The sequence below is a fragment of the Ips typographus genome, linkage group LG2, assembly GCF_016097725.1.
Source record: "Ips typographus isolate SLU linkage group LG2, UJ_Ityp_2.0, whole genome shotgun sequence".
In the NCBI taxonomy this organism is placed as follows: domain Eukaryota; kingdom Metazoa; phylum Arthropoda; class Insecta; order Coleoptera; family Curculionidae; genus Ips; species Ips typographus.
The window spans coordinates 15,626,053-15,640,435 of record NC_138423.1 but is presented as its reverse complement, the minus strand read 5'-3'; the positions used below and the strand labels follow the sequence as shown (position 1 = coordinate 15,640,435).

Sequence of the window (14,383 nt, the reverse complement as noted above, 5' to 3'; positions counted from 1 at the left end):
AATTCAGTCAATAAAGGGCAACAAATGTACTGCGATACCGGAAAAGAATAAAAAAACACCGAAATTAAACAATATCCCACCAGAATCTCCCCCGTTTAGATCCCGCGCTTTTACCAATTTGTAGGTTAGGTTCAATTACCTCAGGCGGTCACCACATCGGTAACGAACTACTTTGTCGATTAGAAAGCTAAGCAAAAGTTTAACTGGTGTGATGTGTGTGTGAGTGCAGTGTTGAATGGTTAATTCCTCTGATACAAATGGAAAGATCGTCCAGCATTTCTCAATGGTAACGTAGAAACCACTCGATATTTTCCGTAATTTATTAGGTTATCCTCATGTTTTCTTTCATCAGTTCGTTGACGGATCATGATAAAACCGTACAGTGCCTGAGTACACAATTTTATCACCTAAACAACGTTTCGGTCAGGCCGTCATTGAGTCGATTCGAGTCAGCGCTTCTCAAAATGTCAACGTCGTCACCGGTTTTTTAGCCGGCCATACACGTCATGGAACTAAGACTGAACTCGCCGGTTGGAGGCTCGCCCGCTATCTACCAGTGGCCTTTAAACAAAAAAAAGGGCTACGACGAGGCTCGTGAAATTATCGAAACCATTATATGGGGCTGTAAAGACATTCCCGACCTAGAAGTCCCCTTGAAAAAGAATATTTTACAGAACGTTGACGTGAATAGTTACGAATCGATGAAAGCGCTCACTAAGCGCTACAACAAAGCGATTAGCAACATATTGTCTTTAGAGAAAGGTACTCAAAAGTTTTGTGATAGACTGAACCAAATTGCCAGCAAAGAATTGCTGCATCACGTGATACAGCAAACGTACAGCGCGGCTGTAACGAATGCTGAGGAACTGAATCGATATCAAGCGTTTTCCCCTGACGTGTATGGGGAGACTTCGTTTGATCTGATCGCCCAAATGATCGATCAGATCAATTTAACCAAAGATGATGTGTTCATGGATTTAGGGTCCGGGGTGGGTCAGGTAGTTTTACAGGTAGCCGCTACAAGTTTATGTCGCGTCTGTGTTGGTATTGAAAGAGCAGAAGTGCCGGCAAAGTACGCCAAAGCCATGGAGAACAAGTTCAAATTTTGGATGCAGTGGTACGGCAAAAAGTACGGTGCTTTCCAGTTAGTAAAAGGTGATTTTTTTGATGATGCTCATAGAGAGAAGTTTTTTGAGTCTAGCGTGATTTTTGTAAATAATTTTGCTTTCGGACCTTCAGTAGACCACAAACTGAAGCAACGTTTTGCTGAATTGAAGCACGGTACCAAAATTGTGTCGTCAAAAAGCTTTTGCCCCCTAAACTTCCGTATTACTGACCGGAACTTAAGTGATATTGGTACTATAATGAACATCACCGAAATCACCCCTAATTCAAGCTCAGTGTCTTGGACTGACAAACCTGTGACCTACTACTTGCAGGTAATTGACAGAACCAAACTGGAAAACTATTTCAATGCAAAAAAGAACGGTACCTTCCAAGTTGTGAATGGTGAGGACGCTGAGAAGTCTTCAGACTCTTTCGGTACCAGCGATAGCCTTGCCAGCAGCGACTGTTACTTAGGAATAACCCCCCCACCCAAAAAAAGAGGAAGGAAATTTAAAGTTAAAAATGACGACCCTAACCCAGCTGTAGGGCCTATACTAAAACAAACCTTAACAACTGCAAAACCAATTCCGAACAACATCATCAAACCTGGAAAACTAATCTTAAGCAAACCGCAACCAGTTCAAGAACCTATACCAATACCAAAGAAGAGGAGGGGAAAAAAGAGGAAGGATTCAAGAGCGTGCAGTCCAGAGTACGATTCTACCAGCTGGAGTCAACAAATGTATGCCAGGAAAAATTCGGACTCCTCCAGTTCATCTCCAAACAGCCTCAATCATTTACCAGGAAGTCTAAAGAGGCTGATGGACAACTTTAAATTGCAGTACCTGCATATGATGGCCGAAATGGCGGATCCAACCTACCATACTAAAGTCCGAAAGCTAATTCAGGAGGAAATTATGAAAAACGTGTACTTAAAGCTGAAAATTCGTGATCTTAACCAAGAAATTGAAGGTATTGTGGTTAATATGGAGAATCACATGAAAAAATGAGTAGGTAATTGTTAAGACAATTCTTGTATGTACAAGGTGTTCTGATTTTAGTGTGCTTTGACAGGAAAACAGGTTAGCTCGAAAAACAGCGTTAGAGGGTGTTTTTCGAATTCCATTTTGAAAAGTTTTCACAACTTTTTTGTTTATTAAAATATCGAAATGAAACAGAAACATCCTTCTTTGGCATTTTTTTGATGTGATTCCAGTGGCGAGCATAGTTTTTTGCTACTGCCATCTGTTTTCTCAATAATTGACATAACTTTCTTATTTTAAATGAGGTTCATAATCGAACATAACATTAAAAAAATGTCTATTTTTAAATATTTACTAGGATGTAAGTACATATGTGTGTAGTTATTCCTTCAAATAACTCAAATATTAAGTTAACTTGCAATGTGTAACAGATCTCTTTCTCTCCCTTCAATGGCGCTACAGCCCAAATTGAGCCTTGGCCTCCTTTATCTTCTGTTCCAACACTGTCGATCTAACGCCGCTCTCCTCCAGGTTCTGACACCTATCAAGTTTTGCGCATCTTCTGTCACTCCATCCTCCCATCTTTTCCGTGGTCTCCCTTTTGGTCTTCTGCCCTGCATCCTACTATTGAGGGCTCTTTTTGTTAGTCTGTTATCCGGCATTCTTACTACGTGGCCTCTGTAGTCTGACGAATTCTGAGATAGATGCCTCCTTGAAAAGTTGGTAGATTTCATGATTATATCTTCTTCTCCATATCTCATTTTCATTTAGTGGCCCAAAGATCCGTCTTAGTATTCTTCTTTCGAACACTTCCAGCTTATTCTGTGAGTTCTTTGTCATGACCCATGTGTCGCATCCATAGCATAGTATCGGCCTGATGATGGTTTTGTATATCCTGATTTTTGATTTTCTGTGTATGATTTTGGAGCGGAATATATGGGACAGAACGAAGTAGACTTTGTTTGCCGATATTATTCGATGTAATGTGTAACAGATCCAATAACAAATTACTTTTTAAGTATTTTCAAACACATTAAAGTAACTAACTGAAGAACTAATTTTTAAATTAACGGTAGAAAATATAATTATAAATAAAATAAAGAAAAAAAAATTAAACTTTGACTGAATTTTAAACATTCAAGTGTTGTCAAGTGTGTTAAATTTCTTGTGTCATAGAAACCAGAAATAAATACGATGTCAAAACCAAATATCTCAGTTATTTTTATATTTTTAAGATTAACTATAGACATGCTTCGATTGTAGTAAGCTGGGAAATGAGGTCTTCCTGTCAAAACATACTAAATCCGAACACTTTCTTTTCACTCTTTCACTAGAGACTGATCAACCCCCTTTTTTGGGCTTTCCTGCATGCAATTAAAATAATGAAATAGCCATTTGGGGTAATTAAAAAAGTTGAATCCAAAAATGATTACCAAAATATTCTTAATCTTAAAATAAAAGGGTATAACTGGGTATGTTTAAGTATTTTAGAAATGCAAACAAAATTTGGCAAATATTTTATAGACTTTTTTTTCTTAAATAATTTTCCTAAATAGAGGCTATTAGAAAACAAATTATTTTGTTTTTTGACGAACCTTGCATACGTATATCTATCTCTAGGTAAAATGCAGGGAACAGGTAAAATCTACAGATAAGCTAATTGATGTCCCTTCATTGTCATCAAAAATGAAATGTTGAGTAGCTCTGGCATTTGCTTCACTTTTACAAAAACATTTTTAGGATCTACAGTCTATTTTCCAAAAAAAAAAATTTTTATTCATCAATTACCTTATCAGTAACTTTTACCTGTTACCTACAGATCTCGGATCCGTGGCAACTTTCAAAAAGATCATTTAGGTCATCAGAAAGAAGAAGAAAATACTTTTTAATCCTGAAAAAAATTACTAAAATCTAGTGAATCAATTTAAAGAAACAGCCGCTCAAAAAAGTCCAAAAATGTTGCTGTCCCATTCTTTTTGACGAGCAGTTTACATAAATATACCGGGGTGTTATGAATAATTTGAGAATAATTTTTGGATACAACTTTTTAAACTACTTCAAATGGCTATTTCAGTTTTTTAAGCCCAAAAAACGGGGTTGGTTAGTCCACCCTGTACATACATTCAATGTGTTCTGTTTTTTCTGGTGTGGCAAGAAATTGTTATTTTTTTAAGGGTTTTAAACCAGACGCTGCCAGATTTTTGAGTATTTTTGTTGATTTTCTATCGATAAGATTTTACTGACTAGATAAATTTTACATTGTTTAAACTTTTATATTAATCAGTACTTTATATAGCTACTATTAGTTAGCATTATTTATTTCATCGTTAATATGGCACGGACTTTATAATATTTTATTCCTAAATTCTTGTTTTTATATACAAGGTGCTGTTTTTGATGATAGAAAGTAGAGTGGACACTATCTATCTTCTTTTGTTTTAAAAATACGTGGGTTTTTTGAAAATTTGCAATTTTTGAACCATCTCTCTAGCAATATAGAACCATCAAAGCATTCAGCACTCTGAATAAGGTCACTTACTGCAGGAACTATTATGAATATGCACCCATCAAGTATAATTTTTACTCAAAGGCTGTTCATTTTGTTCATTGCTAATCAAGTGGCTTCAAGTTTGTTTTATGCTTTCAGTTTGGTCAACAATTAATTTGAAATTCACTATGTTTTGTTAATATTAAGTTTTTCTCCATTTTTACCGCTTTTTTGGCTTTAAACTTCTGTTTTATTATAGATTAAGTTGAAGCCCCTAATATTTTGTTTGTGATTTTTTCGGGAGAGTTCTCTGTATATTATTAGTAATACAACAACACTGTGACTAAAAAAGTGCAAATGCCAAACCGAAAAAAAATAGTTTTAGTTTTTCCTTTATTTGTAACACTACCTGTCTATCAATATTCGGTCTAATGAACATAAAGTTAGTCAAACAAGATTTTCTGGTTAAAAACCATTATTTCTGTTTGAAATTTGAAATATGTAGACGATTTCTTATTTGAGAAACAATAATTGTTATTTTAGCCTATTTGTTAAAACATATTTAATACAGTTCGTTAATGCTGGTAACATTTTGATCAGCTGTAGCAGAATTTAAAATCTTCACAAATTTATTTATAATAAACTTTATGTATACCGAGACTCTTAAAAGTCTGATACAAAAAGTAGTTTAAGTGAAGGAGCTAAAACGAATGGACTGCTAGGTTGCCAGACCTTACCCCTATAGAATTTTCAATGAGGTATTCTAAAAAAAAAGTGCAACTAAAAAATAAACAACTGCAAATAAAAATATTCTCACAAAACCAAGATTACAGCAATTTTATTAAAAAAACAAATTTGTAAATTTAAATTTTCTTCTCTAATCAAAATGTTATCAAAGAATAGGTGGAAACACCCATAACATTGAAAAAAATGTCATTTTGTATGTCTCATTAGGCTAGGTAGGGTAACTTATATTTTTGTATATAATTATTATGTAAATCGTTAAATTTTAATTCATTTAAAATTATCACACATTTTCAAAGCTTATTATTTTTTGCCTTTAAATATTTTGTAAAAATTAACATCAAAATGTTTCAGATGGTTTTCATACAATAAAGTAAATGTTATTCTGTAAGATTTTACAGTTGTTTGTATACAAAATGCCTCTAACCTCTTATATTATTGTTGGTTATTGCTATCTTACTTTTTTTTTTACTAATAGTTTCTGAGATAAATCACTCTTAATATTATGATAAACTTTGTTAAAAAAACAAAATGACAAAAACCAGATAGTTCAAAGTGCGTTAACGTAGCCGTGTATGGACAGCTAAATCAAGGCAAGTAACATTTTGAGAACCACTGGAATTAAATGTCCACCATGCTAATGACTTGCGCGCCTTTTTTCCGATCATCTGGCCTGTCAACCAATACGCATGATCCTCCATCATCCATTTCAAATGTGCTGAAGCCGGATTTACACCTGTTTGCCGCGTTCTGTCTTCTGTCATTTTTAGATTTGTTTTAGTTTTTTTTTGGTATTTTTATTGCTAATTATAAGCTTGTTGCTTTGGTTTTTTTTTGTGACTGTTTTTTAATTGAATGCGTTTTCGATTTTTGTTGTTTAGTTGAAAATACAATAACGGTCTGTCAAAAAATGACCGAATATTGGCTAGTGTAAACCAGCCTTAACAGATTGATTTGACGTTTAGTTACGTTTTTTTGACGTTCCGTTTCTCACAAGCCCAACCGAATCAAACGTTGTAGATTGTTCGTATTTTACAGAAAAATATCGAATAAAATTGTGTCCACCGTTTTCCCAGTGACTAAACGACTTTTCTAGTGCAAATCAAACGTTTTTCCCACAACTGATACACCGTAATTGATCTGGTTATGTAAACAAACAATCCAGACTTTTTGTCCAGTTCCCTCCAAATATTCTTGCAACTGATCCGCAAAATGCCTTTGCTCAGAAAGAAGGTGTTTGAAAAGCATGTGGAGCCTGAATATCTCAGAGACGACGATGAAGTCTTCCACTGTGAGATCACTAACGAGATTTTCAAGGATTACCAGTAAGTAATGTAGAAATTTCACATTGTAGGCAGCCAAATTTTGTTCTGATCTTGGGCATTTAATGCAAACTCATTATTCGCCAATCTATAACGGTTTGTCGTTGTACCTACTTGCGTTTCAACCACGCCATGCTTTCAGGTCTCATCAATTTAATTATTGCTTAAATTCTTTGGATTTTTTACAGACAATGTTTATCATGATTTTAGATGGTTTGGTTTGTTGTGCAAAGTTGTCTAATAAAATTGCAACATTTTCCAAGGCCTCTTCTATTTTCTGTATACAGTAGTAATGCTGAAAGCAACACTTGACTTGGATTTTGTTAAGTTGCGAATTAAGTGAATTTCATGTAATTCTCCTATTGTAGCTTGTCAGAACCTCTCTCACATATGCATTCAGATCCTTTGAGAATGTGAAGTCCATATGTGCAGGATTGGCATAAATCACAGCACCGTTTGTTGTTTGTGATTGGTCAAGAGAAAGCTGCTTTTTTGACTAATCACAAACTACCCACTGTGCTGAAATTTACACAAATACGGTGTGATACTTGTAAAACATGACAAAAATCTTACCAGTGAAGATGGGGTTGTGAAATACTTAAGAGTACATTTTTCAACCCTATCAACATGATAACAGGAGTCAGGACTTAATAGAAACTATACACATTGTCATTTACATCATTTTGTTGTGTGTGAACAGTGTTAATGAAATAATAACTTTTTCTATGACTAGCATGATAAAACATTTTTTGAGTGCAGCAGTTACTCATCATCAGGGGCTAATTAAACAGCCTATCAGCTGGCTGTCATTTTAAACAAGGGGCAGCAAACCTGGGGTAGCGTTGTAAAAAATATATATGTAAAGTTTATTAGGATAAAACATTTCAAAAAACCATTTAAACATTTTTTAATAATAGTTTGTCAGGATAAAACATTTCAAAACACCAGTTCAAAAATATTAAAAAGTTACAGTTTTTCCAGGATAAAACATTTCAAAAAACCCAAGTTTAGTAAGTTTAAAGAGAAAATAATCTTATTGTGGAGAAATCACCATTTTTTCATACCCATTATCAGAATTGAAAACTTAAAGTTAACATATCAAAAATTAATTTAGATTAGTTTTATTAAAAATTGTTTAAATGGTTTTTTGAAATGTTTTATCCTAAAAAACTTTACATATAATTTTTCACAACACTACCCCAGGTTTGCTGTCCCCTTGTTTAAAATGACAATACTATTAACTATTAAAACATAGTGCCAAATGTATGAATTATGTGATTCAAATAAAGTTAGACTTAGGTATGAACTTGGTTAGACTGAAATGAAGCTTCTAGACAATTTTGCATGAATAAATTAACAATTTTTTTGTCAAAAGGGTAGGTAGTTCAAAATGTCAAATATTTAATAATCGGCAAATTGGACTAGCAGAAAGATTGAATTCTACTGTTTCTACCAGTCCATAATTCAGTTGTTATTTTATTTTAATAGTAGCAGAGTGATTCAATATATGAATTTGTAGTATTTTAAATTCTTTTTTCACCACTCTTTATAATGCCTACAGTAAAAATGTTATTTAACAATCATGACAGACTGAATTAAATTTAAGTCTGTATTCTACTGTCTCAACAATACAAATCATGGATTTTAGTTATATTGAGTTGGATATATCAATTTGTAGATCTTAAATCTTAAATTTGACCATCTTAAATAGGGTGAGAGATATTATAAGTTTATCCATTATTAGGTACTATCTCAGAAAGATATTAGTTGAGGTGTAAATTGATTGATTGAATTGATTTTCTTACAAAATTTGTGTTTGTAGTTTGTCATTTTTTGAAAAGACATAGTTATTGTATTGCAAATTACAGTTTTAATATCATGTCTTGATGCATTATGAAAACTTAAATTCAAATTTTTGAATTTAAAAGTTTGTTCTAAGCATTGGTTTGATTTCATGAAATAAATAACACATTACATTTTTAGTGACTTTTCTGAAAGAATGTTCCTATGCAACTCCATGGTCTGGACATGCTCCATGACAGGCAAATCCAATTTAACATACCAAGAAGCTCTCGAAAGTGAAGAGCAGGCTATTCAATGCCTCAAAGTATTTCCGAGCGAACTGAAGGTTCCAATCCTCTATCTTGCTACACTAACTAAGCGCACGTCTTTCGGCGAAATGGCCGAGGACATTGTTCTTTACACTAAGGATCGCTATTTTGTTGGCGAAAATGTTGAAGCTTGCTTTACTCCCGAAAAATGGAAGGAATGCCATGTCATCTCAGTGATTGCTCCAAATGAGAAAGACTATAAACACGAAATTAAACAGCTTGGGTAAGTTTTAGTTTTTCAGATTTAGTTGTTGATATGCTTGATTGTTTATTTAATTTTATCAATCACAGTTTGTTTCTTAAAGTTTTTAAATGTATACAATAATTATTTTGAGTCTTGAAGAACACTCCTGATGCGCATCTCTTTTTTCAAAGGTAACATGTTTTGACTTACGGAATAATAAAAGTTAGTTTAACCATTTTGATGATTCTTTTAAAAACAAAGCATAAGTTGGTTTATTTCCTACTCAATTTCCAATTAGTACAACTGATCTTTTATTTCATTGACATTTGTTTATTTTCAAATCAATCAAATTCAAACTATGATGTGTGCATATTTATATATTTTGAACCTCCTTTTCTATTTTACCTAAGAATTCTCAACGATTTTGCAATCTAATCATTTACTTCATCGCTTTTCCATGTTAAATTGTACAAAAGTACACTTTTCGTTGGTTTTACGGGGTACAAAGCAAACGGCGAGGGGTAAACCACTGGGGCATTATGGTGTACAAACTGTAGGAATTAGTGGGCATTATTTGGGAATTGGCAACATTACTAAGAATAAGTAGGCATTACTGGGCATTAAATTAGTATTATTAATAAAATTGAAAAGGTCTAAATTATATTATAAAAAAAATAATCATACAATATTATTTTTTTCCAACAAGTCATGAAAAAATTAGTCAACTTTGACGCCCTCTAGTGGCCAAACCGTCCAACCTATTAACCCCAGTTGGGGTATTTTTAGAAAGCTCATTGGGTATCTATTGATGTATAAAACTTTATCAAAAGTAGTGCAGTTAAGCGGGTTTTTGAGGATTAAACAAAAGGATGCACCAAAAAAGTGATAAAAAAAGGGTCAAATTTGACGCCCTCTAGCGGCCAAACCGTTTAACCTGTCAACCCAAATAGGGATACTTTTAGAAAGCTCATTTGATTGGTTGTCCATTGACGTATAAAACACGTATACCAAAATATAGTGCAATTACGCTAGTTTTTGAGAGTTAAACAAAAAGATACCCCACGCCCTCTAGCGGGCAAACGGTACCACTAACCAATCAATTTTTATACGTCAATGAGAAGCTCACATATAAAAGTATATACAAAGTGCTACAAATACACGTGTGTTATTTACGGTTTAGTAACAGGATGAACCACAAACATTTTTGACTCGTTAAAAGCTAATTTAAGAAAGATAAAGAAAATTAGGAAAACACGGTCACGTGACTTACTAGATCTACCACGACGTAATCCTTGTAATTTTTTTGAAAAACTGTTTTTGCAAATGACAATTCGTAAGGGTCAAATATGCCTGAACCACCGCCACTATCCTAATGAGAGACAGATAAAAGTCTATACAAAATGTTGGGTTTGACAGTTTTGACTAAATTTGACAACTGCTACTTTCGGTTATTTTGACAGTTACAGGGTGGTTCAATGTATCAATTTAAAAAGTGATTTTTTAAATAAGTGGCGTAATACAAACTTTTTTAATTTTGAACAGGGAATCAGACAGAATTATAAGAATGTGTACCGTTGGAAAGACTTTCTGTCCTTTTTTAGAACTGATTTTTTGACCACACTGTATTATATGATTTGACGTCTTTCTGCACTCATTCCTAGAACAAACCTTGTCTAACATGACAAAACACAAAAACCAAGAAAAAAACCTTTCCTGATATGTATAAATTAAAAATGTTTTGGATACCAAAAATATCGAATTTTACATAAAATGGTAAATATCTCAGAAACGGATATAGATAGGTATATGACATTAATACACGAAATATGTCTAGAATTTGACGTAGAATACAAAAATTAAAAAATATACAGGGTGTCCCATTTAAAATAAGCTGATATCTACTTCCTGTTAAATCGTTTCACGCATATTTTCTGATTTTTACTTTTTTTAATTAAAAAAGGATTTTTTAGACGCTCCAGTTGTGATAATTCAGGAAGTTAGTGGGTATTGTTAGGCTAGGTTAGGTTAGGTTAATTAATAGGAATTACTGGGAATTAGAAAGAGATAAGAAATTAGTGGGCATTACTGGCATTTACCCCTCGGCAAACAGTAATAGATAAAAAACAGTAAGATAGGTGTTGGGAGCTTGATTTTCTAGTTTAGGGTGCTGGTTCAATTAGAATTGTTTTGCCTTCAGTTGTTTTGGATATACAGAATATTTTTTAAATTTAAATCATTTAAGGTAACAAAATACCGAAAACGGCTACTTATAGGTTTTTTCACATAGTTTCATTGGCGTAGTCGCTTTTTGTCTACAGCTTTTAATCTTGAAATTGTTGATGTAGTCACTTCTTTCTTATGTTATTGTTTTTTTTGGATAGCTGATTCCAATGATATTTTTATCTGTGATGATTTCTATCTATTACCGTTTTCCCTATACGAGGTAAAACCAACGAAAAGTGGCCTCTCTGTATACCTTTTTTCTGGTAGAACTTCAAAGTCTTATAAACCATAATTAATTTCACAGAGACAAAAGTCCTCAAGAACGGATATTTATACCTTCAAGTGGACTGTACAAATACGAAGTGGAATATTTACGTACAGTTGGAAGTGAAGTAAGTGAAATAATGATTGTAGACAGTAATCAGGTGAGACGTAAGAGAAGTCAGTATTCGCGGGAAAAAGTCAAGCTGTTTTTGAAACAGAACGTGGAGCAAGATAAACGTGGAATTTTTGTGATCAAACCCAGCGTATTAGAACAGTATAAAGTGAATAATGTAATGTGGGATACAATATTTGACGGACCGCCACCAAATTTCCAATCATCCAAAAACTTTGAGAAAGCTTTGAATGGGAAAAAGAAACAACGTCAAGAAACTTTGGCAAACTATCTGCAGAAAAATGGACTGGTTATGAAAAAGGAAGGACAATTCAACAAAGATAAAGAAAAGAAAAATGGCCAGGGTGGGGGTAAGCTTCTTGAGTCTATGAGGAAAAGGGAAGAGGAGTTTAAGAGGCTTAAGCAGTTAAATGACGAGGAAAAAGCGTTGCGCAAACAAAAGGAAAAGGAAGAAAAGCTAATGGTTGAGAAGCATATAAGAGATTGGTATAAGCCAAAAGAAGACTTAGAGTTGGAGAATCACCAGGTAAGTTAATTTTAATTACACTTTGTTGAGCCTAATGTGGATGTTATTCAGAAATTACCGGTGCCTACTCCCATTCAATGCAAAGTCCCCAACAAATATTTTGGTGACATGATTTCCATTTTGGAATTCGTGCATCAATTTACTAAATTGCTGTCTACAAAAGACTTTTTTCCTGGTGGTTTTACGCTAGAAATTCTGGAAAGGTCGCTTACAGAAAAGGAAGTGGCTGGTCCATTAACAGATTTGATACAGATGCTGTTGGTTGCCATTTTTAACTGTCAGGAAGAGGAGTCAAACAGTTACAACACCAGAACTGAAGAACTGGAAGATATGAAAGAAAAAAACATTTCTACAACTTACAGTGTGGAACAAGGCACCCATTTAGCCACATTGGCATCGAAATGGCCGATAAAGTACCAAGGTCTCCCAATCGCAAGATTGCCACTTTACTCTTTAACAGTGTCTGAAGTGTTGAGGCTTCATTTACTAGCGTCCGGTGCCCGGATTAAAGATCACGGCTCCAGATGGCGCTATCAAGAGAGAGGCGGCTATACCAATGAAGACGACCCCGGTAAGTTGAACTAAATCCTGTCTATCAATTATCACTAGCATTATAAAAATTTAAGGTTTGTACATGAGACTGCACCAAACCCACATCCTAAAAGCCTTGGCAATCCACAACGTGGTGCAGCTGTCTATTAACGATAAAATTAAGATCATCACATGTTTGATGCATCAGATTTTATCATACGCCGACGTGCGGGACATTATTGAAGAAAGTCTAGAAAAGGCTCGAACGGCCAAACTTAAATTGAGAAGTTTGAGGGCGGAGGAACGAAGACACGAAACCGAGTTTATTACGGAACGAACCAAGCTAAAGAAGCAATTAGGTCTAGAACCAGAAAAGCTGGATACGGCTTTAAAGAAACTGGAAGTGCATACTGAAAAACTACGCAAAGTGACTCAGGATAAAATTGCAGACACTGAAAAATCGCTGACGGTGGGACAAAGCTTTTTAGGGTAAGTTTTTTAATTTTTCCATACACACTATTTGTGTAGTTTTAAAATCGTAACTTTACCCATTTTTTCCAAAATAATGAATCCAAAATATGAAGAGTGGAATGGAAATCCATTTTTTACAAAAAAAGTTCACATTAGTTGTAAATTTAACTGTTTATTTTTTGAACCTGTATATGTTGAATTGTGTTGCGGTTAGCACGGAATCAAAGAGCAGTTCAAGACGAACATTTTGAACTTTTTACAGTCACTGAAACTCCAAAAATGGCCGAGATACGGAATTTTGAAAACTTTGATGCAATTTTCAAAAAAAGTCGAATATCCGGGAAACGGTAGTTACGTGTTGGGTCGTGGCAGAGGAAGAAAAAAGAAAAAAAAAGAAGAATAAATAAAGTTGCTCCTATCCAGAGTGGATAGGAACAACTTTATTGAACAAACGACTTACACCTGACAAATTGAACAACCCGTTTCTGACCTAACATAATAAACAATATGACACTGTCAAGACACAAAGTAATAACATACGTGTTCGAGCATTTTTCTGAAAGATAATTCTCTGAAATGTAATCGAATTTATTCCATATTTTATGGACACACTGTATAACGGTAACTACCATGCTAACAAATGGTTGAAAAATTAGGTGTACTTACCCTATTACAGTGCTGCAGTGGGTATGGTCTTAACTTTTAAGGGTTTTGTAAAAACTGAAAAGTAAGGGATCTGCTTATTTTGTATCTTTTTACAAATATTTGTACAACAACTTAAAATATTATATGATCTCAAACCTTACAGAAATATTTATTTTTGTTGACTGCTTGATACTAAATGTATGTTTTTGAAAAAGTAGAAACTTTGGGATACCCCGGAATTACCAGGGGAATTACGTACCTACTTCTTAACTCAATTTTTTTATTACTCAACTGTTATACTAATTTACTTAATGGAAACCCTTCAGAAATTATAAGAAAAATATTTTTTATATAGGAGTTTCACATAAGTGATATGTGGTGTACTGTACAGGGTGCTGCATTTTCGATGGTTTTACGGGGTACAGAGAAAACGGTAATAGATAGAAAAAAAGTAGCGTACGTGTTCTGATCTCTTTTTCTGAGCTGAGATGACTGGCGAAAAGTGGGCGGCGCAATCTTCTTTTGTTTCAAAGATACGGGGGGTTTTCGAAAATTGTTAATTTTTGAACCTCTTCTGTATTTCAGTTGCTCTTAAAGTTATCAAAAAAGGAAGAACGGTTCCCGGTAGTAGTTTTCATGTAGAATCCAATG

At 34.0% G+C, this 14,383-nt stretch overlaps 2 protein-coding genes across 5 annotated transcripts in view; both read left to right on the top strand.

Moving 5' to 3' along the window:
- The first annotated feature begins 66 nt into the window (after nt 1-66).
- Nucleotides 67-5,713, top strand: LOC145725054 (histone-lysine N-methyltransferase, H3 lysine-79 specific-like). The gene is made up of 2 exons (XM_081973630.1): nt 67-286; nt 353-5,713. The coding sequence occupies exon 2, from the start codon at nt 507-509 to the stop codon at nt 2,115-2,117; it is 1,611 nt and encodes a 536-aa protein (XP_081829756.1). The 5' UTR covers nt 67-286; nt 353-506; the 3' UTR covers nt 2,118-5,713.
- Nucleotides 5,714-6,307: 594 nt separating this feature from the next.
- Acf (ATP-dependent chromatin assembly factor large subunit) overlaps nt 6,308-14,383 on the top strand; it is a 27,034-nt gene continuing 18,958 nt past the window's right edge. For all 4 annotated transcript variants that reach the window (XM_081973614.1, XM_081973612.1, XM_081973613.1 and 1 more), the window contains exons 1-5: nt 6,308-6,647; nt 8,628-8,978; nt 11,467-12,085; nt 12,137-12,656; nt 12,712-13,105. In XM_081973614.1, coding sequence (XP_081829740.1) covers nt 6,535-6,647; nt 8,628-8,978; nt 11,467-12,085; nt 12,137-12,656; nt 12,712-13,105 — 1,997 coding nt within the window. In that variant the 5' untranslated portion in view covers nt 6,308-6,534. The remainder of the gene's footprint in view (nt 6,648-8,627; nt 8,979-11,466; nt 12,086-12,136; nt 12,657-12,711; nt 13,106-14,383) is intronic.